General features: G+C 40.6%; 1 protein-coding gene and 1 long non-coding RNA gene across 7 annotated transcripts in view; one reads left to right on the top strand and one right to left on the bottom strand.

Moving 5' to 3' along the window:
- The window catches only part of LOC112158499 (nesprin-2), a 72,986-nt gene that overhangs the window by 5,354 nt on the left and 39,825 nt on the right, over nucleotides 1-27,807 (top strand). For 3 of the 6 annotated variants that reach the window (XM_024291923.2, XM_024291920.2, XM_024291921.2), the window contains exons 5-34: nucleotides 205-360; nucleotides 822-977; nucleotides 1,918-2,156; nucleotides 2,239-4,234; nucleotides 4,325-4,659; nucleotides 4,727-4,868; nucleotides 5,274-5,474; nucleotides 5,614-5,870; nucleotides 5,940-6,090; nucleotides 6,687-6,830; nucleotides 8,070-8,201; nucleotides 8,534-8,716; nucleotides 9,481-9,618; nucleotides 9,693-9,878; nucleotides 10,383-10,505; nucleotides 12,619-12,798; nucleotides 12,881-12,991; nucleotides 14,921-15,022; nucleotides 15,292-15,339; nucleotides 15,439-15,831; nucleotides 17,328-17,399; nucleotides 18,094-18,267; nucleotides 18,361-18,531; nucleotides 18,629-18,742; nucleotides 21,123-21,322; nucleotides 23,060-23,192; nucleotides 24,047-24,214; nucleotides 25,367-25,510; nucleotides 26,711-26,887; nucleotides 26,966-27,121. In XM_024291923.2, coding sequence (XP_024147691.1) covers nucleotides 205-360; nucleotides 822-977; nucleotides 1,918-2,156; nucleotides 2,239-4,234; nucleotides 4,325-4,659; nucleotides 4,727-4,868; nucleotides 5,274-5,474; nucleotides 5,614-5,870; nucleotides 5,940-6,090; nucleotides 6,687-6,830; nucleotides 8,070-8,201; nucleotides 8,534-8,716; nucleotides 9,481-9,618; nucleotides 9,693-9,878; nucleotides 10,383-10,505; nucleotides 12,619-12,798; nucleotides 12,881-12,991; nucleotides 14,921-15,022; nucleotides 15,292-15,339; nucleotides 15,439-15,831; nucleotides 17,328-17,399; nucleotides 18,094-18,267; nucleotides 18,361-18,531; nucleotides 18,629-18,742; nucleotides 21,123-21,322; nucleotides 23,060-23,192; nucleotides 24,047-24,214; nucleotides 25,367-25,510; nucleotides 26,711-26,887; nucleotides 26,966-27,121 — 6,882 coding nt within the window. The remainder of the gene's footprint in view (nucleotides 1-204; nucleotides 361-821; nucleotides 978-1,917; nucleotides 2,157-2,238; nucleotides 4,235-4,324; nucleotides 4,660-4,726; nucleotides 4,869-5,273; nucleotides 5,475-5,613; nucleotides 5,871-5,939; nucleotides 6,091-6,686; nucleotides 6,831-8,069; nucleotides 8,202-8,533; nucleotides 8,717-9,480; nucleotides 9,619-9,692; nucleotides 9,879-10,382; nucleotides 10,506-12,618; nucleotides 12,799-12,880; nucleotides 12,992-14,920; nucleotides 15,023-15,291; nucleotides 15,340-15,438; nucleotides 15,832-17,327; nucleotides 17,400-18,093; nucleotides 18,268-18,360; nucleotides 18,532-18,628; nucleotides 18,743-21,122; nucleotides 21,323-23,059; nucleotides 23,193-24,046; nucleotides 24,215-25,366; nucleotides 25,511-26,710; nucleotides 26,888-26,965; nucleotides 27,122-27,807) is intronic. The other 3 variants (XM_024291922.2, XM_024291924.2, XM_024291926.2) reach the window with 3 other exon arrangements.
- LOC118598191 lies at nucleotides 20,926-23,105 on the bottom strand. Its single transcript, XR_004947312.1, has 2 exons — nucleotides 22,991-23,105; nucleotides 20,926-21,340 (listed from the first exon to the last, which is right to left on the bottom strand). It is a non-coding gene; the product is annotated as an uncharacterized LOC118598191 (long non-coding RNA).

Below are 27,807 nucleotides of genomic sequence, written 5' to 3' on the forward strand. Positions count from 1 at the left end.
AGCAGAATAAAGTTTTTCCCCTTGAGGCAGAGCCTAATCTCCTGGAACACAAGCACATTCTTGTCTTAATTGCGCTGACTCACAGTGCAGTGCCGCCTTTTGCCTTTTTCAGTGCAGTTTAGCACAAAAAAGAGGACAGGAAGCTGTGTCGTTATCGCTGCATAGATATGAAGAAGGAAGGCTAAATGTGGCACCATCCCACAGATCCAGGAGAGGATGGATCCCGACCGCTCAGGTCCGGCTTTACCTGCCCGTCTGAATGCTGGAGAGGGGGCAGGTGGATCAGCAGAGCCCGGCTCCATCATGCAGAGAGTTTTCTCTGAGATCCAGAGCGCTGTGGCGAGCAGCGACATCATCAAAGTGAGTATAAGCTGATTTTCAGGTTAAAAAAAATCAATGCTGACGGTGTTTTGTGGAATCTAAAACACATAAAAATCTGTTTTAAGTTTGATTTGTGATCTTCAACACGTAGATGTCCAAAAGGGTGGAAATCGTTTCTTCACAGAACAGAGCAGAGATAAGAAGAGTCGTGTTTTGATTGATGTTTGTGTATTCTTCTGTGGGCTGGACGACAACAGGAAGGGTTTGAGATTTCCTGCAGAGACAGCTAAAACAAAACAGCACTAAAGCAGCTGCTACAAGATTTAAAATGTTGACAAAGAGTCTCAAGTGCATGACATAAACCGGCATAGTTTAAAAAATCTATTTTGGTTTCATTCCTTTTCTTGGGTAAACCGGTAAAGCCTCACTTTAGCCTGAAATAAAGTGCACATCATTATTATTCTTATCCAGTTTGAATTATTTTGTCATATTTTTCAAAGGGAACACGACAAACTGATCTGAAGTGGCGCACGCAGCCAACTCCCCGGCAGACAGATGCCCTTTTGGTGCGAACCGTTCAACAGGTTCTGGCCTGTCGGTATCAGCCCGCCCAGCTCAGTCTCCCCGCCATGACGAAGCAGCTGGAGGAGGCGCAGGTACAGACTGCACACCTGCAGTAACACACACAAAGAGGATGGATGAATTTAGCATTTAAACACATTTTTTTTTACATTTTTGTACAGGTTAATATTTATTCGTTGCTGCCAACATCACATTTTGATAAAAAAAAAACACATTTGTAACGCTTCATCATTAAATTATAAATTAATTTTTTAAAAGTACAAATTAGGACTGTTGAAGTTGATGTGTTAACACACACCATTAATAAATCATAATTAATACAATATTTGTATTAATGCCCTGACCCTGCTGGTCTTGCATAACTCTGCATAACTCACACTGGAATTGCTTGTTGCGCCCCATGGGAATCGAAACCCCGGTATCCCATATGTCAGTCCTGTCCAAAGCCCACTGAGCGATCTAGCTGCTCCAATCCAACTATAGTCTGTGTATGTGTGCAAAAGAATATTGTAACAGTTTAAGTTTAGGAGGATTTTTTTTTTTGTCTCAGTAAACTGTGTCATGAAGCAGCTGCAAAATAATGAAACCTTGTTTTGATGAACTTCTATTTGGACTATTTTGTATATTTGAATTTGTTTTGCCTTTGAAACATGATTTCATAGAAGAAAGCAACAGCAGCTCAATTTACTGCTTTTTTCAGATGTACAAATTTAACACGTTTTTCTTATAGCAGTAAATTACATTTAAATTATTTTGTAATCATACTTTAAAAAAAATCTTTTTTTCCTCCATTTATGATACATTTTTTCCATATTACTCTCAGAATCCACCTTTTGCTCTCTGAAGCTAAAAAAAAAAAGACAGTGAAAGTTAAAACATCCCAGCTTTTGACCAGCAATCAAATGGATCATGGAAGATGTATTCAAAGAAAGACTCAAAATTCTCTTTTTCTCCAAAAAGAATTCAATAGTTTTCTCAGTATGTTTAGTGAAATCTCCAGTCTGTCTTTTCCAGGAGTACAGGCGTCAAGTGCAGAAGCACGTGACTGAAATGAGAAACTCCGCCCCTTTTGTTCCTCTTTCCTGCGTGATGGGAAGAGCAGAGGATCTGTGGAACACAGCACTTCTAGATGCTTCTGCCACGGTGGAGGTGAAGGCAGCACAACTGGATGAGGTCAAACAGTTTCACCGGGAGATGAAGGTCATCAGGGCATTCCTCCAGGTTTTATCTGGACAGAAGGAAGCTATGAGCTTGTGAGTTGATTCATTTTGGTCATAAATCCTTTACCTGGAAGCCATTTCTATTTCTGACTTGGTTACATTTTGATTTTTCTAGAGATGCCCTTGAAAGCAGCGCAGTTCAGGTAGAAAGACTTGGTGGTCTGCTGCAAACCATGGAGAAGAAGAAACCCACTGTGAAAGTTTTACTTCAGCTGGGTAGTCAAATATCCGTCCACCTAAGTGATGATAGTTCTGGGGCCCTGATTGCTCAGCTTGGAGATGTCCAAGAGGAATGGAGGCTTCTGGAAGGAAATATCAAAAGACTTTTGGGGCAGACGACTAACTCCACCGCTCAGTCTTTGCTTATTTTACAAGAGGCAGAAGAACTTAAGGTCAAACTTCAAAGTCTTCTAAAATGTGAAGCCAACAATTCTTTGGAATGTCTCTGTCTGACTGCTGACCTGAAACTGTGCAGCCAGCTTTGTTTTAAGCTTCAGTCCCGATCCGACGCCCTGGTCAGTTTTCCTCTGGGTAAGAGGGAGAAGACAGAGATAGAGCAAAGTCTCAAAGGGTTGGGCTCCTTGTTGGGTGTGACCAAAAAGAAGTTTGCCTCCTTCAGCAGATGGAACAGATCTTTAAGTGAGGTCAGCGGTCAATTGAGAGACTTGATCTCGTGGGCAAAGCAGGCAGAGAACCGGCTTTCTGCTGGTCAAAACCTGGCTCTTTTTCCTGAAGAAGCTCGGATTCAGATTGGGGAAATTAGTAAACTACACATGGATATTTTGCGCAAACAGTCCAAAGTGCAAGAAGAACTCCAACCGTTGAAAAGGGAAGCCAGTAACAGTGAAGCAATCAAGACTGTTGAGGAACTTTATGACTCCATCAGTCGCCGCGTGGATCGGGTTCTTGACACCATGAAGAAACGTCTCACAGACAGAGAGAAACTCCTTTCCCAGTTTACTAGCCTGGACTCTTGGCTAGCAGAAACCCAAGCTCAAGGACAGCCTCTCATACAGGTGGAGAGCATATTCAAAGGAGATATCGGTACGTTGGAGAGTGAGCTGCAAAACCACAGGTTAGCCATAGTGGAGATAAAAAAACAACTGATGTTGATGGAGGCACTTTCGGAAAGTTGTGCAAAAACAGTTTCTAGTTTGGGACCTGGAGAGAGCCGCTTCCTTGTCAACAGACTTTCAGGTCTTTGGATGGAGCTGGAGGGACTACTCGCTCATGAAGAAGCTGTAACGTGGGAGCTGGAGGAGCTAATTCATGAGTGGACTTCCTCGAATGTGGAGTTAGATGCAATCCAGGTGGGCTTGGATTACATTTCTGCTGAACTGGACCAGCAGAGGTTTCCTCCCTCAGAAGGTGTGTTGTCTCTGATAGCACATTTGAACCACAAGTTAATAGAACATCAGTGGCAAGTTCAAGAACTTCCACACTGTCAAGAGGCCCAGAGAAACTCTATTCTGAACTTGATTGGAGAACTAAAGGAGAAGTGCAAGGTTCTTATCATCAGTACCTTTGAGCAAGGCAAATATTTACATCTCCGGAGGCAAATGGAAGAATCTAGAGATCTTGCAAAGGAACAAATTCAGCATGCCACAGATGAAGCTTTGAGTGTGTGTAAAAGATTTCAAAAGTGTCAAGCTCTGCTTGTCGAACTTCCTTTAATAAAGACCAAAAGTCAAGAAGCAGCGGATCAACTTGAGGCTGTCTCCCAAGAGTTGCTCCCATCGCAACTTTCAGCAGAGAGGGAGACGATTCGCCTCACCTTGGATACTTTACTCTCCTGGGAGGAATCTTTGACAGAGGACATCAGACACCTTGAATCCAAGCTTTTCAAGTGTATAGAACTCAAATCAGAACTCCCTTTCTTGATCCAAATGTTTCAAAGTGCAAGAGAAGGACTGAAGAGCATTCAACCGGTCACTCCAGAGGAGAAGGCCATAGACGCTGAACTGCAGCACTACTGGATGATTTGGAGAAACATGGAGTCTGGGATACGAGTGTTGGAAGGACTGATTCAGAAGGAGAAAGTTAACGTGGAAAACTACAAAGAGCTGTTTCTTCTTAGAGACACAGCCGTGAAAGAGTGCCACTCATGGATGGTAAGACCAAAAACAATTGAGCTTTCTACATGGCCATTGTTCTTTATGAGGCTTTCCTTGTTGTGTCATCTTGTAACGTGTCTCCAACAGGTGAGTCTGTCTCAGGCTAGAGAATCCTTAAAGGATTACCAGTGGGCTTCTCATGGAGCAATGGCCTTCCTCCATAATGCTGAAACAACCTTCTTATCAGCTCCAGGAGGGTTTTTAGATTGCACCGAAGAACTTCAACAGACCCAGCAGGCATTACAGGAACTGGAAGACGGATTCCAAAATCACATTTGCCAACTAATGGAGCGGTTGCCCCAGCAACCCTGCCTTTTGTGGCAGCAGCTCGAGCAGCTCCATGTTGGAATAGTCAGTCAATTGCTGGTGGGAAGGGTCATCCTGGAGGCTCAGGCACAACTCAGATTGGAGAGTCTGCACAGGTACAGGGGTCAGTAGAGGAGACGACTCTTTTGAAGAGATTTTGAATTAATGATGATGTTTTTATAGGTGTGAACTACAGCGACAAAGCCACCAAACATTTCACAAGGACATGCATCAAAATCTGTCACGATTCGAAGCCAATCTTTTAGAATGTTCTACAGAAGGGATGTCATATGAGAAATGTGTCGCCCAGCAAGAAAAAGTAAAGGTAAATACAATCAAGTAAATAATTGTTTTCATCTGCCTTTAGATTCACATGATGAATATCAGTTAGCATGCTAGAAAATTAGAGACATTAGCCTTACAAATACTTCATAATACTCTCACAACATGCGGGACAGAAGTATGTTTTATGCTGTCCCTTGAGTTGGCCTTACGAGCCTCAAGGGAACTGCAAGACACTCGTGTTACCCTTCAGATGTAGCTGCACCTCTCTATGACCCTTCACATCTCAGACAACCTGCGGGTTTACCCCCATACAGGTGAATGTGGCTTGGCTTAGTTTATGCCCTCACCTTTGACCATTTTGCTTTGAAAGACTCTTTTGGGAAAACTGTTCCAGGTGTTATTGGTCTTTGCACTTGTTTGATTTAAGCTTCATTTCTTTGCAAAGCATTTGACGGAGGATCTTTGCAACCTCGCTGGAAAGATAGAAGAGCTGAGCGCTGGATGTCCAATCCGGGGATGCAAGTTCAGAATGGATGGTGAGCTCAGAGTCTTTTGGGAGCGTTGGGTATCACTGCGGCGAAATGTTGGCGTCCTGGTTGCACGGATAGAACAGCGAAGAGAAGAATGGATGGATATCAATACAAGTGTGAGTTACAGATTCCATATCTGAAAACCAATCAGTAAAGCCAGAGGATTACTGGATCCTCATTTTTGTTGATCTTCCAAGATCTTTTTACTCTGGATTGTCAAATTAACGTATCAATGAGATTTTTGCTTTTCTTTAGATGAACCACTGTTGCAGCTTTTTGGCTAGTCTTCAGACTGGAGTTCTAGATCCAGCTGTTGGCTTTGATCACGAGGAACCCCAGGAGATTCTCACTCAGGCTGAGATAAACCAGGCCGGCCTGGAACAGGAGCAGCAGATCATTTCCTCTCTGGAACATCAGCTGGAGCATGCTTTTAGCTTATCTGCTTCCCAGGAATCTATGAGCCCAGGACCTGTCGGCAAAACACTGTTCAAGATCCGAGAGAATACTCAGAGGTTTGGCTGGATTATCACATGCAATAAGTGTTTGTACTAAAGGGCTAAGATGATGGGTTTGCATCATAGTTTACAAGAGAGAAACCAGCTGGTTGTGGCTGCAGCCCAGGCGGAAGAGACCGAGAGACAACATCTCCAAGAAGAGTTGGGACAAGTGGAGAAGCATCTCTCAACTCTCCTTCCAAGACTGGACGTGTGTTCAGATCCAAACCACACACAGGTCTGCTGCTTTTTAAATGCCTTAAAGACCCACTTTGATTAAAATTGTATTTTTGGTGTTTTTAACTTGTGGTATTTTTATGATGATGAAGGACATGTAAAAAAAATTGAGCTTAAAGTTGCATTTCATAGTATTTCTTTGGTCAAATTGTTGTGTGTAAGGAGCAGATGATAAGGTCGTATTTGTAAAGTAGAAAATACTGTGGTTGACAGCCTCCTTGCTCTGCTTCATTCTGATGGATCCACTTGTAGTCAAATAGATCCATGAACGTCTTTGTTTTCTTCATCTGAGCTGGAATCGGACTCAAAACTGTACGGTTGGAGAGCTCCATTATTGGTTGAGGGGCTATAAGCTAGTGGGAGAGCATGTTAACAGAGAGCTCTCAGTAATGCTGTGTTCATACCGAACTCCTGCCGCTTTGCAGAAACGATGACCAAGAAAACGACAGTTTTTTAAATTTTGGCTAAAAGCAGCATAATTAAAAGACCACTGGCAACACTTTAATGATAGATCAAAAGATGATCGAAGTGGGTCTTTAAAATCATCTTTTAGAACTTTATCTTTGGAATTGTTTTACTCTTGTTCTTCTCTGACAGGAGCTGAAGGAAGACTTGTGTTCCCTGAAAACAAAGCTGGCGTGTATCGCAGACAGTGTACAAAGCCGGTATGCAGATGTTCCTGATCCAATTAGAAAGCAGATGCAAATAGTTCAACAGTGTTTGCAGACAACAGAGCAGACGGTAAGTTATACTGTCTGTCCTAAAAGATGGAAAAAACTTTCATAAATTATTTGATTTTAGGAAGTATCCAGAGAAAAAGAAGGATATATACTTCCATCTTACTTTGAACTACCAGTGTTTTTTTTTTCACTTCAAGATGACATTTGCTAATCACATACCAACTTCTGGTGAACATAAGCTACATAATTTCCAGTCTTCAAAGATGTAAAGTTTCTACGGAGCAGAAAAGTTCTCCGTCTCACAGTCTGAGACTGTTTTTCACCATGTTCCTCGTATATCTAACTTCTTGATTACTTCACCTACTTGTTCATAAAGATCAAATGTATGCAGCTTTTGAACAAAGACAGGCCAGGGAGAAAATGTTTCCTCAATTTTTTATTGTATGAAATATTTTAATTTATAAAGTGTTAACTCAGAAGTGTAATTTTTGTGCATAGAACACATCAACACTTTCACACTATAGACTTTCATGTCTGTAGTATTACTCCAAGAAGGCAAAGATGCTGACACACAGCCATAAGAAACAAAGATTGTTTCTGCATTTTAACTAAACTTATACATGGTCCAATACTCAATTCTGATTGGCTGCTGGTCGTAGATGCTCAATATTTGTCTATGGTGCACACCTAGGTTTCTATCATCCAGGGTTCCTTAAAACATTCCTTCATCCTCTGGACAGAAAAGCAGTAAGAGGAAAACTTTCTCTCTGAACTGAGACTTTATCAAACCTATTGTGATAATTAGCAATTATTGCTTTCCTTTACAGCTGTAGTTGAGGTCAGTGCCAGCTCAGTGACACATTGTTGTGTGACCATGACAACGGGCTAGACCACGTATCAAATAGTCCCTTTTTTGTGAAAAAGCAATGTAAGCCAATAAAGTAACAAGAATAAAGTACTAATAAAAGTCAGTTGAACTTTTATCATTTTTGTAAGTGACCATGACATAAGTGGGATAATGCCACTGAAGTGTGCATTATCAGAGATGAACAAACATTGAGGAAACTCGAACCAACACAAAGCAGAATATGGTAGCTTCGCGAAGTGTAATTAATCTGCATACATAAATGTTATACGTTAATGTTGATTTTATATACTGTATATAACGTAGATTAATTAGGTTTCTTGATATTTTTTATCTGTATAGAGAAAAAATGACTCTCCTTTTCCTGTTTTTGTGTTTATCTTCTACCAAATCTTTTTTTGTGAAAGTTAATCCTTTTGTCCTCTCGTCCATCAGCTCCTGGATCAAACTAACCCAGCAGAAAAGCTTGGAAGAAGAATCAGAGGTTTGGATTCTGAATTGGAAAAAGTGAAAACATTACTGGAACAAAAAAGTCCAACATTAAGTGAAGCCCAAAATGCATTAAAGGTTCGTTTTCGTTTACTATTATACCACTATATCTGCTAAATGCTTGGAAGATTGAAAAATTATTTTCAATTTGATTGCTGTTATTGAACTTCAGAATAACAATTTAAAAATAATTTGGCCCAATCCCTGTGCAAACCTTAACAATGGCGCTCTGTTAAAACGTCAAACACAATCCATCCCACTCTGAAGGAGGAGGTATCGTCTCCACCAGAGTCATCACTTGTCCTAAGATATAAGGATTGGAATCATACATCATCATCCTGCTTCCAAGCAGTGGGAAAACTCCTGCTGACTGTTGTATCAACCGGAACATTTGTTGTGTTTTCGTCCAGCATGTGTGGGATGAACTGGAGGCGTGGCACAGCAGCATGATGATCCTGGAGAGTGAAGTGCAAGATCTTGCAGAGGAGCATCCAGATGACGCTCAGCTTCTCATCGACCTTCTCACAGAACCTCTACAGCTCTACCAAAGCACAACATGGATGGCCGAGCAGCGCACAGCCTTCCTCAGCAGGGTCAGCATAAAACCCCAATCCAATCATCTTTTATTCTACTTTCAAAGTGTTCTCTGTTGTCTTTTAATTATGAATTTGACTTTTTTTACCAAAATAAAACAAACCAGTCATTTTATTGGACATTGTTTCTGTAGAGTGATAATATTTCATAAAAAAAAAAAAAAAACACTCCAGGTTTGAATTCACCTACACCTCTTCTCATTGTTAATAGTCTTTACCCAATCTGTAACTTTTACTCGTTAGTTCCCAACGTGCCCAAAAATGCGTCTACATCTACTGAAGCATTTTCATTACTCAAATCAGCATCACTGGATTTTTGGTGTGAGTTTCATCCAATACTTCCGGTAGCAGGACTGAGAACGCTGGAAAATCTCCACCAGACTCCACGGAGCTTCTTGATGTGACCACGGAAATGTGAACGGCGGCTCATTTGACCGCAGTTGGAAAGGATTTTAAATCAATGAAAGAGCATTTTGATGTTAGCTTTGATTATTTTATCAAGAACTCTGAGAAACCAATGATTGAATGTATTGATCACAGTCAATAAACATTGGAGAATTAGCTAAAAGAGTCTTTGGTGAACTGGAAGGAGAAAGAATCAGGATTTTGGAGGAAGTTCTGTCCATGAAGATCTTCACTTTCTCTTTTTGACACCAAAATTGCTGAAATCTTAGAAAGTGTGATTGAGTTTTTACTTGCTTGAGATTTAAATGAATTGTTGGTACTTCAGCTTCTTTCCATGTGTTTTGCTTCTCTACCTCCAGATTCCCGCTCATCTTCGGGACTTTGAAGACATTTTAAACCGAACCACCTGCTGGTTGGATGAAGCTCAGACGTGGCTCAGTCTTCCATGCTCCTTCACTACCATCAGGAGCCTCCAGAACCATGCAAAGTCTTTGCAGGTCCCGGATCACAGAGTACACAGGATTTATGGTTTCTCGGGGCAACCATTTTTATGTGTGGATTTGTTCTCTAGATGCTGCTGGACGACTCTGAGAGGATCAGACGTTCTCTGCAAGGGTTCAGGTCCACACTAGAGGACGTTGCATCTGTGTGTGATGTCAGCTGCCAGGAGAAACGGCTAGAGGAGAGCGACCAAAAAGTCTGCGAGATGCAGAATGGTGTCAAGGAACCTCTGCAGCGCCTCCTACAGGCTGTTGCTGTAAGGAAAGGAAATGAAAAGCTTCCCTTGTGCTATGTTTACACCAGCCACGGCAGCACATGCTGCCGTGGCTGGTGTAAACATAGCACAAGGGAAGCTTTCTTCATCTTTGAATAACCACCTTCAATAAAAAATCTCTGTAAATGTGTATATATGTGCGTTTCGAGCTTCTACACTTGTTTCCATGACCATTTTTGGTCCTAAAACATGCAGCCATTCAAGCCGCATTGAAAGCTAAACCAGTTGAACTTTGAAATCTGGAGGAAGAAAAGTGCAAAGAAGACCTCTTCAAGTCATCAGGAATGTAAAAATCTTTACCTCAGTCATAAATGTATAAACTCTAAATCAAAAGAATACTATTATCTTGTTTGTAGCCACTATGGAGAGGTAAAAGAGGCACAAGAGCTTCCAGAGCTGCAGGTTGTAGACTCCTGGAGAGCTTTCTTGAGACTTTCACTTCCGAAGGTCCAAGATCATTTTTTTCCTGTAAATGTTTCTTCTCAGGTTGTGGAGGTGATTGAAGCTGACCTGAAGGCCATGGAGAAGAATGTTGCAAGAATCAGGAGCATTTTGTCGTCTACGGACATGTTGAGCATTAGTCTCACAGAGCGTCTAAACAACTGTCAGGTAAACGAATAAACTCATAGACGCTGGGAGGTTCTCTGTGGTTAAAGGGGGAGTCTTAACCTGCTGGAAGTAGCATCAGAAGATGGTCATAAAGGGATGGAGATGGTCAGGTAGACTGTGGTGTTGGAACCATGATCAATTGGTACTTAGGGGTCCAAGAAAATATCCCCCACACCATTATACCACCACCACCACCCGAACTTGTAGATACAAGGCAGAATGGATCCATGTTTTCATGTTGTTGATGCCAAATTCTGACCAAATGTTGCAGCAGAAGTGGAGAGGATAGCCCGTCTGCTTCAAGGTTGGACGTGTTGTACGTTCAGAGATGTCATCTACAGACCTCTGTTGTAACCACTGGTTACTTGAGTTGCTAGCTGCATTTCCATTACACATTTGGGCAAAACTTTATCAAAATTTAGGAATTAAAACGAAAACACAGTTACAGCTCATCAGATGGACATGAGAAACCTGTTGAAAAACGATTCTAACAAGTAAGAGGCTGGTTCTCTTTTTCTGTTTGAAAATAAGACAAGATCCATCGAAGTTTGTCACGGCGCTCGCGCTCATCCTCAAAGGAGACTTCTGCGTCTAATTCAGGCTGCCATCTTGAAAAGTGCAGCGAAGATTAAACTTTTATGGGGGAGCTGTTCAATTCTGTATGACACGCAGCTTAAATGAGCTGTGAACGCCGTGGGAGCTCTCGTGGCGCCCGCTGTGAGGCGCTCAGAGCAGACACTTCATACTAAGAAGCGCATTTATTTTAAAAAAGTGTTTCCATTACAATTTTGCAAAAATTTTTTATTTTGATACGACCCAAAAACCACTTCCTTTTTTTTATTTGAATTTTTTTCAATATTGTGGTGCTTACATTGAGAGAATTTATTATCGAAATTCCAATTTGTGAAATTTCACAGTTAATGTAAACACAGTTACTGTTGTCTTTCTATCAACTGGAACCAGTCTGGTCATTCTCCTCTGACCTCTGACATCAACATCACATGTCCATTCACAGAACTGCTTATGCCGTTTATTTTATGTCAAAACTCAAGACGCCAAGACATCTCCACGCAAATCTCAAACATTCCTCACGGGCAATTCAGACCCCCACGAGCGCTTTCTGCTCCTGCGCGCTCGTGTTTAAACCTCCCCGAGCAGAAAAAGTCCTTGAGAGACTGCGAGATCTGGCCTCTCAAGCACGGGTGATGCATGCGCACAAGCAGAATCTCAATGAATGCACGCGCAATATTTTGGACATGTATGCTCGCGCACAAGTGAAAAATTATTTTTGCCAATTGGGGGCGGAGACAGAGGGCTGCACTGGCTTTCTTCTGATTGGTCTATTAATAAAGGTCCTTCAAACTACAATGTATAAACTGAATGTTATTATTGTTACTGCTTCAATATAGTTTCCTGGTAAACAAGCTGCCAGAAAGATTCATTACTGGCTAAGTAACTGTGGCAGTATTTAAAGGAACACACTAAATGTGCCGTGTATTTTAGAACTTCTCACATCATCTTTACAGTTTTCTCCCATTTATTTGCGTTTCTGATGAAGAAATGACTCCAGCTTGAAATTTCCCGATAATCGCGGTGGACATTTATCCTCCAGAGCAGGCGGTTATGATGGATGTAATCAGAAAATTCTTAAATGATGAAGGAGGAAAAGCACAGAGAGACAGAGTGACAGTTCATGTAATGTCTGTATGGATCTGTAGCGGACATTCTTCGGAGTGAGACGGGGACTGGGGGTTTTCCGAATTTGCGGAGGCCTCTGGTCCGTGATCCCCTCTAACACTATATTTTTAAAGTCTTAGCTGTTCTTTAAAGTCCCGACAATGTTTCAGCATGGCAGGTAGGCTACAGCCTCCTCTGCAAACGTAAACTTCCTGTCTACGTGGATTTAAAGGCGTCATCATCCTCAAAATAGACCAATCAGAAGAAAGCCGGTGGAGCTCTCTGTCTCCTCCCCCAATTGTCAAAAGTCATTTTCCAACAACCATATCACATTCAAAGTTTCTTCCTCCTTGTGATGCTCTATCTGAACTGCAGCAGATCATCTTCTCGACCATGTCTACACGCATGTGCCTAATAGGTCATTTTTCATTTCCAGGTGGTCTTGGCCAATCTGCAGTCAATGGGCAGCAGTTTAGAAGAAATTGAGAGCTGTAAAGGACAGCTCCACATGACAGAAGAAGCTGAGAATCTCCTCATCTTCTCCAGAGTCACGCTCCTTCAGCAGCAGCTGCAGGAGCTCCACCAGGTCACCCAAGATCAGGTCTGGGAGCTGCAGGTAAAACCCGGGAACGTCCACATGTTCTAGTGAGGACGTAGTGACGGCTTTCACCTCTCTTTTGTCTCTGTTGTGGGTGTAGAACCGGCAACAGGAAGAAGAAGTCGTGAGGAGTGTTGGTATTTCTACAATTTCTGGTTCTCCTCAAGAAATTCAGTGCCGGACTAGAAGGGAAGACCTATTTTTAATCCCGGTAATATTATTCCCAATTATTAAATATCTTATTTCCTTTAACACTGAACTGAACTTTTGTCCAAGAATTTTTGCCATGTGTAGTTTTGTTTAATTTTGCTAGCTTAAGCAGCATTTTTGTTAGCATGTTTATCTTCCAATTAAGCTATTTTATGTCGTCTATTGCTGACATAGCACTAAATTTGACATTTTTAGTTTTCAATGTGCTAGTATTTATAAGGCTTTGATTTAAATGCTTACTTTAACAGACCAAGCAATTGATTAAGTCCTTCTTTTAGTTTTTAATGTGGCACTGTTAGCATTTGATAGCATTTTTAGCTTCTAAGCAAACCATATTTTTCGTATATATGTCGCAGCAGGGAAAGAGAAAAGCAGGATAAAGATAAAAATCATATATGAGTCAAACTTTAGGTAGCAATTTACTTAAAAAAAAATATAAAAACAAGAATGAAAAAATCATGACAATGGAATAGACAATAAATACATTTGGAACAATTCCACCATAAGGTGCATTCACACTGAGCACAAGTCGTGCGACGGAGGCGCCCAGTTTCAATGTTGAGTTAATGGAACAGATGCAACATGAGGGGATCTGAAGTCCTGCGGCGTGATTTGAGCGACGGACGCGACGGGAAGGTCTGCCAGCAGCTCCATTTGAGGGGCGAGGCACAAATGTCTCTGCACAGCCAAAATTTAAAGATCTGAAGTTTGACAGGTCGCCACGTTGCTTGTACCAATCAGGAACTCCGCTTTGGGCATGTGACGTTTTCAGTGAATCTGTCAGCAGGTAGAATATTAATCGAAGTGAGCGTTTTTGTCATGAACATTCATCATTTTCATTTACCTGCTGGAGCTGCGGGTTCGCAGAGCTCATCCACATACTTTGGGGTGAATGCGAGATATTTCTGGACAGATCGCCGGTTTCTCTCCCGTGGCAGAGCTCACTCGCTCGACATGCCGGCAGACAGAGAGGCGCTGTGGGGTGCAGAGGCTGCCGGCTCGGGTCTCATCCAGACATGAAACCCCTCGGGTTAATAAACAGTGAGCCTTCAAGTTCAGCCGCAGAGACACAGAAACACCATGGAAGCGGCTGTCATACAGACACAGCCCCCTGTACCGAGAAAATCTTTGAATAATAATCACATAAACTCTAACATGGAGACATGATTACTGATATTTTTGTAGAACTCTTCACAATAAATAAACCTGATTTCTCAATATCTTCTGTGTCTTCATACATTCTAAGTTAGATATCTACAGACACCGTTCCTTATAGCATCATGCTAAATGCATTAGCTGGTAGCTCCTCCCACAAACTCAGGAAGACATTTTTTGACAGGCGATGAGCAGCGAATAGTAAAAGAAGGGCGGGGCATGCAAATTTGCCTCACAAATTGCATTCGGTGTGAATGCACCTTGAGAGGTGCTTCTTCTGCATTGCTGTCATTAGCAAATGTTGTTACACAACTTACAGTATCCTCTAGCGTTTTTTTTAATCACATATAAGTGTCTCTCCTGGCCAAACTATGCAAAAAAATGTGATTTATTCTCCAAAAATATGGTAAATGGTCTGTGTTTACAGTATTTGGCTTGAATTAACATGTAAATTTTGCTTTCTGAGGCAGCGTTTACACTAGCATGTTAATCTTCCATTTAAGCCATGTTATGCTGTCCACTGCTGACATAACACTAAATTTGACTTGAATTTACACATTTTTAAATACTTTTTTTTTATTTTTAAGCTCAGCGATACCCTCATCTAATTCACCAATTTTTAGCCCTTTAAGTAGAATTTTATCATCCATAATTAGCATTGATTAATCTTCGTCTTCACAAATGATTTTCTTATACATCATGAGAATAAATCAAGTAGTTTTGAATGTAAAAAGTACTTTTCAGTTTTGATGAGGCTCTTTGTCACTGGAAGCAGGAGGTGTTTGAGGAGGAGGAGGAGGAGGAGGAGGAGGAGGAAGAGGAAGAGGAGGATCGCCATTCTTCTTCCTCTGGCACACTGACGTGTAGTTTTACAGAGGTAAACCAGGAAGATTGTCATAGGATTGTGGGTCTTTTCCAATTATCCCACAGATTTTCATTAAAAAAACTGATATTAAACTTCATACTGAAATAACATTTACATTTAGTAAAAGCTTCAATTATTTTTTTTCAAAATCTTTTCAACTGTGTGCAATTGTCTCATATTTTTCTTTCTATTTATCTTATTTTAGGATTCTTCTCATAAAGTTTCATCATTTTAAGTGTGTGCAGGAATTACATTTTTAATCTGTGCCTTCACTTTATTAGGATTTGGATCAAATGCTCAACCAAACTGAGGATTTAGAAGAAAAAACGGTAAAAAAAAATCCATTGAAACATTTTTGTACATTATTTAATTGTTTGAAGTTCTTCACTGCAAACAGGGTGAACGTTATCCTGTCTGTTTTCATTCAGGAACAGATGGATTGTCACCTGAAATCTGCTGACATCAGCCTTTCATCAGTGAAACCTGGGTTTGACAGTAACTCTAGTTTCAAAACCCCTGAAAGAGGATCAAAAAAGCTGAACTCCAAAGACGACATCTCCAGAGATGAACCTCAAACTGCAACGGTCTCAGCGACTGAAGCTCCGTTTGGTGACGCTGCTCCAGACGCACTCGGTCCTCCTGCGACGGCAGAACGGCTCGACATTTGTCCTCATGTGGAAGCTCTCGCAGGAGACACTCGTCTGATTCCATTCAGACCCAAAACTCCCATCATGGCCGACAGACCACCAGAGGAATCAAGAGAGGAAGATTCTCAGCAGGTGAAAATCAGAAAACAACAAAAAGATCAAAAAGATCCTCAGGTGGGATCATTTCTAAGAATTGTATTCACTAAAAGTCATTCAAACTGCTGTATTTTCAGTCAAATGTCTGTGGATGAATCTCTGAAGTCAGTGCACTTCAGTGTCCCATAGGTTTCCCTCAATCTTTTTCACATAATTGAATCCATAAAATGCATTTTAAAACCAGAAAGGGAAAGATTCACGTGTCTCCATTAAAGCACACAAAAATAGTTTGAAATAGTTTGGAAAAATTCCATGAGGTGTAGAGGTCAACCAAATGAGCATGTCTCCACCAACCAAAGCTACTTTTTCACAGTTTACAAAACTAATAAAAATAGACAATAACCTCAAATTCTTTCTGCTAACATGATCATTTGCTTGTTTACGTTCACCTTGATAAAAGAAATATGAGGAAAAATACATGAATCTTTATCCATTTGCACCATTTCATCACATCCTTCAGTTTTATTCAATCCTGTAACAGCCTATCAATCCCCCATTAAAAAAAATAATGGTTCAGTCCAACTTCACAGTGAAGTGACATCACTGAAAAAGTTCCCGCTCATTCTCTAAAGACAGATAATATTTCATAGTTTCTTTTGTCAGATCGGCATTGTCAAGCTCAACTCTGTTCCATGCATAAATGATATTTAGTATTGTTTGGGAAAGAGTAAACAATTGTTTTGAAAAACATATGAATTCCTTGTTTTCCTCGTGTCATATGTAGCTCCATGTCATAGCTAAGGATAGCTAAGTATTCATAATTATGTTAAAAAGTTATTGTTTTAAAGTTTTTAAAAAATGGCATCCTGCTTGCTTTTTGGACTATTTTGGCATTTATAAAGATTTTTAGGCCGTTTTGGAGTTACGCTAATATTTACATGCTAGCTGTTTTGGCTAATTTAGGCTTTTTTTCCTGTTTTTTAGGCTATTTTAAAGTTTAGCTATTTTTTTCAGCTACATGTCTTGGCTGACCTAGGTTTTTTTTTTTTTTTTTTTTTGTTCTTCAATCAATCAATCAATTTCAGTTTTTTTTAAATTATCAGCTTCAGCGTTTTTAGCAATCAATTTCAGCATCTTCAGCGGCCAAATTCATCTTACAGCATTCACACTAGCATTATTGCAGGTAATGCTATATGTCAAGTTCATAATTACGTTAAAAAGTTAGGGTTTTAAAAATGTAGTTTTAGAGTGTTCCATAAATATTTATCCTGTTCGTCCCGTGGCCTAAGGTGTGTTTTGGATTTTGGCCCCCTGTGTGAGTTTGACACCCCTGCGTTTCGGGGTTGAATTTTAAAACAACCAAGGTGAAAAATGTATTTCTAATAATATTGGGGATTTCATGGGAAAGCATTTTCTCAGAGGTTCAAATATTCCTTCATCTGACGCAATCGGAAAAAAACACATTTTTTCCGTAAATTTGTCAGGAACCTGAAAACTGTAAATGCACCGAATTCAGGTAATTAGCCGTCTAATCCAGCAAAAAAATGCTGAGTATGTTTCCCTCACATTTACAGGAGCTCAGCATCCTGGATGAACTTGAACAGAGGGAGCTCTTCCCAATCCTGAAGGATGCTCCCAGTCTGGAGGTAAATACTGCTGCTTTTCTGTTTTGGTTTTACTGCTGTTCCCTCTGTACGGTGTGCTTGTGACAGCCACCACCATAGACCAGAAGTGGTTGAATACAACCAGGGGATTAAGGAGCCTGTGGTGCGTTAAATATTGGTTTTATTTTGAAAGTTTTGCAGAGGTGTGCAAAAAGACAAATGTTTGTGCACGGCTGTAGCACGGCCGTTTGTCCAGCCGGTCGGCATTTGTACCACTGCTTACAGCGTCTGTTTAATGGCTGAGTGGGAGGACGCGCTTACACGAGATTAAGCCGTGCTCTGGCGGTGGAGTGGCAGTGGGGTGGACTCCAGCGTTTCTATTACTGCCATTCTGCTTAAATGAAATAAAAATAAATATTCCACAAACATGCATAAAGTTAGCGCATATAAGCGTGTGTGGTAGATTTTCCAAACTTTTTACCCGTGATATGGCTGTCAAAGCCAGTGGGACCGGGCGAGGAATTTCTAATGAACTTCTGCCGCTCTGCAGAAACTATGTCCTAGAAAATATTCTGTTTTTTGACTCAAAACAGAATAATCATGATTAATAGATCACTGGGAGGGCTTTAACAATGAGGTGAATGTTAGAAAACTTTATCTGGGATAAAGTTCAACTCCTGAGACGACGGTCAAACTTGGTTGTTGCTGCTGTGAATCCTGTGATCTTCCTGTTCAGCTTCTTCAGAGTCGATGTCTGAGGCGGAGCGCCGGGCGTGGAACGGAGGTTCAACAGGCTGCCCGTGCCTTGCTTCAGGGCGCCGCTCGCCTCCTGGACCTGGGGGAAGCTTGCCTTATACAGAACCAGGTTACCAACCACAGCAAGCTCCAGACGGTCTGCTTCAGACACAAGGTGCGCCTCGGGCATGTTCTTAAACATCTAGACACAAAATAAAAAACTGCTGAGTCATGTCATCCTCCCTTCACCTGGTCTCTGTCGAGGCAGAAGCTGCTTCAGGTCTTCAGCTGCCAGTTATCGTTCGCCCAGCATCTGTTTCAGCGTGAACCCCAAACCCTCCAGGGTCGAGAGGATGAAAGGGGGCAGCTGGAGATGAGGTACAAAGCCCTGCTGCAGCCGGCGCTCCAGCAGGAAGCGTCTTCTCAAACGCCGCTTCAGGTTTGTTTACTGCTGAAGGCGAAATGCCCACATAAATGTGGATGTTAGCTTAGTGACGGCCGAAGAAACGGTCGAGTGAAAGCGCGGTCTGCTGCAGGAGTGTTGGGAGGAGTGCTGTGCTCGGCTGAGTGAGGCGCTGGACGAGGCCGACGTCAGCGGCGGCGGCGAGGAGGAGGAGGAGGAGGTGCAGCAGAGACTCCACGCCTGCGAGGTATACGAGTTCACACGATCGCACCGCTTTTATCAGGATCTTCACTTCCTTCTGCTCCACGAACCGAGAAAACCACAAAAAAGTTCAGTTTCCTAAAAGTAAACAAAGCTTAGAGCCGAAGATAAAGCAAAAATATTTCACTTTACAAACGATACTTGGCCTACCGATCCTTCTGCTTATTCACATTTAATGCAGCAATTTCTTTAGAATTCTGTTTTCCTTTTCACTTGGAAAACAAAAGTTTGTCTTGAAAAAGAATCCTGTAAACAAAAAACTAGGGCCGGGGTGTTTAACCTGTGGCTCTGGAGCCACAAGACTCTTTTATCCTTTATTGTGGCGCTTTAGCTTTAATGAAAAACGATTGAATAAGTTAGAGATTAGTTATTATTTGACGATTCTGTTCAGGTTATTATCATATCAAGGATCTAAGAGTCAGAAATTCAGAAGACATTTTTTTTAATTGTATTTTAAAGTTATAGTTTTTTTAAATAAAAATCTCCAATTTTTTTTTTTTTTTTTGGTAAATTGCACTAAAGTGGTTCAAGTTCTGTGGTTTAAAATGATTGAAAAGGATTTCGATTTGTGTGTTTTTAATAAAAAGCTCAGGTTATTCCAAGTGTTTTGAGTTTTTTTTTTTTCAATAAACAGATTCTACTAAAATGTTTTTTTTTTGTAGATTAAAGGGGGAAAAGTACACCAAAATAATAAAATATATAAAAATAATAAAAAAAATCCTGCTTGACTGCCTTGTACCTTTATTATAAGTAAAGCTGCTGCAGCTGGAGGACCTTTTTAGACAGAGTGGGTTTTATTTTGAAAGGAACTAGTGTTCTCTGCTGTCAAAAGTAAAAAGTTACAACTATTATATATACAAACAGACACTCTTGCAATTCAATTGTTGTAATATTTAAAAACTACATTTATAAATAAATGCCTAATTGTTAAAAAAGCATACATATTGTGTATTTTTAAACAATAAAGTGACTTTGTGGCTCTCGATAGGTTCCGGTCTGTCAAAAACTATTAGAGTTACAGGTTGCAGAACTCTTCAGTAAGGTTTATTATTAGATTCCTTAATAAAGAAGTTAAGCATTAGGGTCTAAGGACAGGGATGACCGTTCTTTATAGTCTGTTTAGTTTTTTACCTATTGTGCATATTTTATGACTCCATCTGTGCATCTGTAAAAACTACAGGCATGAAGCCCAATGAGGCAAATTGAATTTGTGATATTGGGCTATATAAATAAAATTGAATTGAATTGAATTGAATTGAATTAGTTATGTGTTTGTAGGACATTTGCAAGATATTAACATACATCAGTAGTTGTCTTACAAATGTGAAGGTACTAATTAGGGCTGAGTATCGATGATAATTTCCAGAAACGATTCGATTCACCAGAGCCTGGATCAATTTGATTCAGAGTTCTTTTTGTTCTTGTGATCCTTTCAATTCAATTCAATTTTGAGTTCACACATTTGTTTAGATATACATTTCTAATCTACTGTACGTTTTGAATATATTTATATTAATCTGATCCAGTTCTCATACTGTAAATGTATCAGTGAAATACTGAGATTGTTAATATCATCCAGTGTTACATGGATTCTCTAAAGGAGAAGTTCTAACTAAAATGTTCAGATCATTAACATTGGAAACATTGTTCTGCTTCTCCTGGAGGACGTTTCAGTTTGACCACTAGGTGGAGATTACACTATAGCATTACACCTTATTCCAGAAGAAGAAAAAAGTATGAGGAGGAAAGTATAGTTACTTAAAAAAATATTTATTTCAAAGAGTTAGGAAAATTCATATAAAGTTTTTGGTTTAGTCAGCAATGTATGTTTATGTCGACTGAGTGTTAGCATTAGCCGTCCTATGGGAAATTCCATTAAATGTTAGCATCAAGCTAGCAGACTTTAGCTTTATGTGCTAAATCGATCTATATTTTTATGAATTAATTGTTGATCTATTAAGCTTAAATTGATTTTATTAACCCAGCTCTAGTATTAATAAACTCGTACTATTTACTTTTTCTTCACAGTGTTTCTTTTTAATTTTCTCGTGAGTGATTGATGTCGTTTCAACTGTGTCTTTGTAAACAGTCTGAATCTAAAGTGGGATCTATTTCTATCCATAAAGAATGACAACATAGTATGATAATTACAGCATCAACAGCTGTAACCACCATTAAACATACTTTTATTTTGCAAATACAATAAAATAGATGTCTGGAAAATCTGGGATCTTATGGAGACATGGAGTGGTCCCATCATCTAAATGTCATGATGTGCTGAAGTCCTGGTGTTTTCACCTCCATAATGGACCCTGTTAGGAGTTGAAGCCTGCAGTGACCCCTCCTCTAATGTTCCCTCTACACAGCAGACTCTCCAGCGGCTGCAGGACAGCAGAGCCGTGCTGGGTCTGCTTCTGGATCTGGAGACCCTCCTGCAGGCGGATCCTCTTTCTGCAGCGTCGGTCCGGCCAGCAGGAGGCACCCTGGAGCTGCGGTGGAGGCGTGCCTGCAGGACAGCAGAGCGAGAAGCCCAACGCTGCAGAAAGCTCCGGGATGGCGGGGTCAGGTGGGTGCAGAGCCCGTCCTCAGTAGATAAAGAAACATGGAAGAGTTTTTAGGATTTCTAGAGGTCATAAATCCAGATGCGTTTAGATTAATGAATTTAGAAGCAACAGAGATTCTAGAGAGACAGGCAGGATAAAGGAGCATTATTATAAAGGAGGAACTCTAGAAAAGAAAAAAATAATATTTTGCTGCAAAAAAAACCCTTTTATTTAACTTGTAAAGAGCCACTCCTGTCCTCTTTTGATTTAGTCTAAAAAATGTTTTTACTCATGATTATGCTTTTTTTTTTTTTTAAGCAAAAATCAAAAACCTGTGTCGTTTTCTAGTACATAGTTTCTGCAGAGCGGCAGTAGTTCATTAGAAATTCACCTCCGAGTTGTGAGCAGAACTGTTAGCGCAGAGTAAACCCGCCCCCACTTACCCTCAACGTTCTGGGTCGGAGAAAAAACAGGGAACTTGTGGCCCACTCGACATTTTTTTCTACCTTTTCCAAACAAGGTATTTTTGTCTTCTCTTGATTCCCAATCATTTAAATAAAGAAATAATCAAAAGTGCAGTTTTAGGCTGACTTTACTTCTATGTGTCCTCTATCAGAAAAATACCAACATGTTAAAAACACCATTTTCTTTACAGTGGGCACACCCACAGGCGCGTGCACACTCACAGGCGCGCACACACTCATAGACGAGCACACACTAACAGGGGCGCATACACTCAAAGGTGCACACACGCTCACAGGCGCACACACGCTCACAGGCGTGCACACAGTCACAGGCGCGCACACACACTCACAGCCGCACACACAATCACACCGTTTTTTTCTCTGAACATTTAAATATATTTCTTTCTTCTTGAAAGTTATTCAAGATTTAAATTGATTTATTCTGGAATATTATTCCTGTCTCTTGTTATTCATATTGATGTTAAAAAGTGACTTTTAAAGTTTTAGGCTTTTCTGTTTACGTTTCTTAGGCTGTTTTTAAGTTTAGCTAATAAATCAGCTACACGCTAGCTATTTTGGTTAAGGCTTTTTTTTTTCGTTTTTTAGGCTGTTTTGGAGTTAGTTTAATATTTATATGGTCGCTGTTTTGGCTAATTTAGGCTTTTTTTCAGTTTTTTTACGCTATTTTGGAGTTTTGATATTTTTTTTAGATACATGCTAGCTGTTTTGGCTAACCTAAGTTTTTTTGTTTTTGTTTTTTTAGGCTAATTTGGCATTTAGCTAATATTTTAGCGGGCTATCAGCCTTTGAATTTCTATCTATTAATTTCAACGTCTTCAGAGGCCAAATTCAGCTTACAGCAGTCACACTAGCATTATTGCAGGTAATGCTGTATATCTAGTTCATCATTATGTTAAAGAGTTACAGGTTTAAAGTTTAAAAATGTAGTTTTAGTGTTCAATAAATGTTTTTTTTACCGGTTCGGTCAGCAACTTAAGGTGTGTTTTGGATTTACCCCCTGTGTGATTGAGTTTGGCACCCCTGCTCTAAAAAATACTGTAAATATCTTTATTTCAGTGAGATCATGTTTATGCAAAAAGCTCAAGAAAATTAATAAACTTCATGATTTAGAGCAACGAAAAAAACATACTTTTCAAGGAGTTCATTACTGTTAAATCATAAAAAGAACGTTTTCATTATCTGCTGGATCCACGCCGAGGTTCTTACCTCACTCTGGACGAGGCTGTAGTTCTGTTCTGCCCCGCTGGTTGATCTATCGGCTTCTGCCCCCCGCAGATTCCAGACTGGTTTGGACTCGCTCTTCGACCGGCTGCAGAAGGCCAGACAACGGTTGAAGGCTGTGGCAGATCTGGCAGGCCCCTCCCATCAGGATCCAGACTTTGTTCAGAGCAGCTTGATGAAACTCTTGGTGAGGTTCTGCTCTCTGAAACGGTTGATCAGTATCAAATACTAAACACTGATATCTGCATTTCATGATGTGTTATTGTAGTATCGCGATACCATTGATATCGCCAGCCATGTATCGTGTATCACATCATATCGTGAGGTACCCATGGATTCCTCACCCTAGCTTACATATTTCTACATTTCTTTAAGTTTTGTTTTTCTTTATTATAGGCCTTCATTTACATTTATTTATGGTTATCGACCAGAAAATTAATTTAGTTTAGTGAAGTTACAAATCTGAATATTGATAATAATTAATACTTTTATCCTTTATTTAAGCAAAATCCTATACAGATGTTGCATATTTGGATTTTGAAGCATATTTACATGATTTTGCTCCCATAACTATAATCTATGGTAGCTGCTAAGAGTTAGCTAGCTAGCTCCGCTGTAGCAGGCTAGTGAGCTCCGCTGTATCGATCTAGCAAGCTCCGCTGTAGCATGTTAGTGAGCTCCGCTGAAGTGAGCCAGCAAGCTTCACTGTCCACCAGGTGGCTGGCTAGCATAGTGAGCCAACCCACTGGGTGCCCAAGCCAATGTGGGCAAACACAGGTGGGGCCACAACAGAAACTTTGGACAAACCCCTTTGGGGCCCACATTTTATGCCCCCTTTTAAACCATATGGAGCCAGCCTGGCTTTGTTGGCTGGTATATTTTACAAAATAAAACCCATTTTTTGTTTTTACCCGGAGAACCAAAGAGAGAGCTGAAGATTTACTGCAAACAGGAACTGAACATTTAGACACACAGGTCTCGGCTGCTCTGGATCCATCAGCTTCACGGCGGTAAAAGCTTCACCTGCCTCATCTCCTCCAGGATCTCTCCATGGAGATGGAGGCTGTGTCCACTCTTAGGGCGTCTTTGTCGCAGCACGCCGATCAGCTGAGGGACACCGGCGCTCAGAGACTTCGCCTCAACGAGCTGGAGGCTGGATGGAGCCAGATGACCTCTGACCTCTCCAGAGTGCAGGAGCATCTGCTGCAGGTGCAACAGTTCAGGGTTGAGCTACATTCACACCACAATCGGTAGCGTGTGTTTATGTGGCCATTATACCTTATAGCTAGCTTTTACGGCTAATTTAGAGTTTAGCTTCTACATTAGCAACAGGATAACATTTTTGACTAATTTAGTTTATTGAGGAATTTTAGGCTATTTTGGAGTTTAGCTAATACTTAAGCAACACGCTAGCTTTTTTGGCTAATTTGGCATCTACTGAGGTTTTTTGGGCTAGTTTGGAGTTTAGCTAATACTTAAGCAACACACTAAATATTTTTGCAAAATTTGCATGTTTGAAGGAATTTTTAAGCAATTTTACTACATTTTTTTCACGAATTTAAGTCAACTTCAGTTGTGTTTCATAGTTCTTTAACGACATTCCAGTCTTTTAGCAAATTTAACATTTTACAAATAGTTTTAGCATTTTCAGTAAATCCCTTCTGCAATTAAAGTCAATTGCGTCACCATTTTCAGCAAAAAGCTTCAGCATCTTCAGTGACTACATTTAGCAAAAGTAGTACCACTAGCATAAACGCAGGTAATACAACTTTTCTAGTTTGTTTACGGCTAGAATTATTTGAAACCAAGTCTTTCATTGATTGGAATAGATCAGTGAAAGATAAAGCCTGGAGAGAGATTTGCAAAGTTTTCACTGCTTCAGCATTTCACACATGTAGCAAAAGCGAAAGAAGAAGCCCCTCCCTGCTTGTCCAGTGTGATCATCATGTCCAAAAGGCCCGTTCAGTGAGACGCTCTAATGTGTTCTTGCGCATGCGTCACACGCCCAGCCTAAACTCATCATTAGACAAGATTAAAAACAGCCTGTCAGGATGTAGTTCTCTGTGGTCTCCAAGTTTTTGTTAGTTTCCGGAGAATTCCCCTCCATCAAAACCTGATCTCCAATGAAATTCTTGTGAGGGGGGAGGTGAAGGTCATGCTTCATTTTTCCCGCCGTTCATCACCAGTGAATGGAAACAGATATTTGGCGTCTCTATCACTGAGCTGGTTTTCCTCCACAGGAGGTTGACGTCTGAACTTTTGGCAACGATCAAAAGATCTTTATCCTCCAGAGGAGGATTTACCCATGGATTTTCCTGCTCCTTTCAAACATATTTCTTTCTTCCTTGTTCCCTCTGTCAGTTGGCCGTGTGGCCCCCCCTGAAGATGCTGTCTGGACTGGAGGATCGGCGGAAATCAATGGAGGCCCGACTTCACCAGGAGAGAGAACGCCTCCGTAAAAGCCAAAACGCAGCTGAAGTCGCTGAAATCCTGCAGCAACATCAGGTGTTCCTCTGGTCTTTTCAGATCTTTTGTTTCATGAAGTTGATTATTTAATTAAGTTTTTCCAATTTCTGCCTCTTCATCGTGACTTTTCGCTCTCCCTGTCGGCCCAAAAGGTCACATAGTGTGTGGTGGTGATTACTGGGGTTCATTTACCAGACTTCAACCCAAAACCTCCTGAATTGGAACTCACTCCAGAAAGGACGAAAAGCAAAAAAAAAAGGTCAAAAGTGTGGTTGCCATGGAAACAAATGAAACTTCTTCAGAGGTCACAGAAACACCAAAACCCTTCCAACCCCCTCCCCCATTATTCTAAGTCAACATGTTACTGTGGTCCTGAATCACATCAATAGATCAGTCAATGTATGAAGATATTTGGTAAATGGTGTATACTTGTATAGCGCTTTCTACCCTCCTTCGAGGGCCCAAAGCGCTTCACAGTCACAGACCCATTCACCCATTCACACATTCACACACTGGCGCCAACCTCCCACCAGAGGCAATTCAGGGTTCAGTGTCTTGCCCAAGGACACTTCAACACATGGGCGGGCAAGGCGGGAATCGAACCCGCTCACTTCTGATCAGGAGTCGACCGCCCTACCGCTGCACCACGGCCGCCCCTTATTTAAGATAACGACAATTAAAAAAGCAAAATAAAATTTAAAAGGAAACATTATATGTAGTAGTAAATGTTCTGTAGTAGTAGCAGTAGTAAAGCAGTAGTACATTTTCTGTAGTAGTAGCAAATGTACTGTAGTAATCATAAGGTAGTGCTAAATGTTTTGTAGTGGTAGTAGTAAAGTAGCAGTAAATGTCCAGTAGTAGTCATAGGTAGTGCTAAATGTTTTGTAGTAAAAGTAGTGAAGTAGTAGCAGGTGTACTCTAGTAATAGCAAATATACTGTAGTAGTCACAAAGTAGTGCTAAATGTATTGTAGTGGTAGTTTTAAAATAGTAGTAAATGTTCTGTTGTAGTAAATGTTTTTTAGTGGCAGTAAAGCAGCAGTAAATGTGCAGTTGTATTAGCAAAATAGAAGTAAATGTACTGTAGTAGAAGTAAAGTAGCAGTAAATGTACTTATGTCGTGTACTCTCCTTGCTAATTACCATGTATGTTGAGTGAATAAATAGTTGGATGAACAGCAGTGTGACAGACTTCAGGTAAAACACGGATTCATCTTTCTCTGTGTGAATCTGATGTTCAGGTGTCAAAGGCGGCTGTATCCCGGGTTCTACTTCTCCTGGACTTCCTGTCCCAGCCGGACTCCGGGATGACAGGAACAACCCTCCAGGCTCTCTGCTCGGAGCGAACGGCATTTGCTGAGGAGTTCGGCGCTGTCAGATTGCCATGGCTCCTGCTTCAGTCGGAATGGGAGACTCAGGTTTTTGCACCTTCAACATCAGAATCGACCCCCGTTAAAGTTTTTTGCAAAGTTTTAACATGTTTTTTTAACTGTTAGATTTGTGAAGCGGAACAGCTCCACCGCACCTGTGCTGAGCGAGAGCGACACCTGCAGGGACTTCACAGCTGGATCCAGCTGCAGGAGGAGCAGCTGGATCAAGTAAAGCGGAGCGGCAGCCAGAATCTCACGCTAAAGGCTCTTCTGGAGTGGGAGGTAAGCTAGCAGGGTAGAATCCAAAATGTCCGCTCTGTACTCGTCTCTACACTAGGGCTGAGTTGATAAAATCTATTAATTGATCTGAATTGATTTAAGCTTAATAGATCAATAATTGATTCATAAAAATTTAAATCGATTTAGCACATAAAGCTAAAGTCTGCTAGCTTGATGCTAACGTTTAATAGAATTTCCCGTAGGAAGGCTAATGCTAACGCTCGGTCGACCTAAACATACATTGATGACTAAATGAATATCTTTATAAACTCACAGACATGAATTTTACAAACTATTTTAAGTATATATTCGTTCAGTAACCATTTTTGGTCCAAAACGTGTCAAAGTCAAGGCCCGGGGGCCAGATCCGGCCCTCTGGGTAATTCTATCCGGCCCTCCACATAATTTTGCTTTATTGTTATTAATGACCCCAAGTTATCAAGTGCTTAAATCTAACTTGAATAAGTTGGACAAAATTTATTTTTATGGAGGGTAAAATATTGAAAATTATTTCAGGTTTAAGTTAAATAATAATAATCCTGCCTTTTAAATATTCATAATTATGTTAAAAAGTTATGCTTTTAAAGTTCTAAAAATTGACATTCTGCTAGCTTTTTGGACTATTATGAAATTTATTAAGATTTTTTAGGCTGTTTTGGAGTTTAGCTAATATTTCAGCTACATGTTAG

The sequence above is a fragment of the Oryzias melastigma genome, linkage group LG24 (assembly GCF_002922805.2).
Source record: "Oryzias melastigma strain HK-1 linkage group LG24, ASM292280v2, whole genome shotgun sequence".
In the NCBI taxonomy this organism is placed as follows: Eukaryota; Metazoa; Chordata; class Actinopteri; order Beloniformes; family Adrianichthyidae; genus Oryzias; species Oryzias melastigma.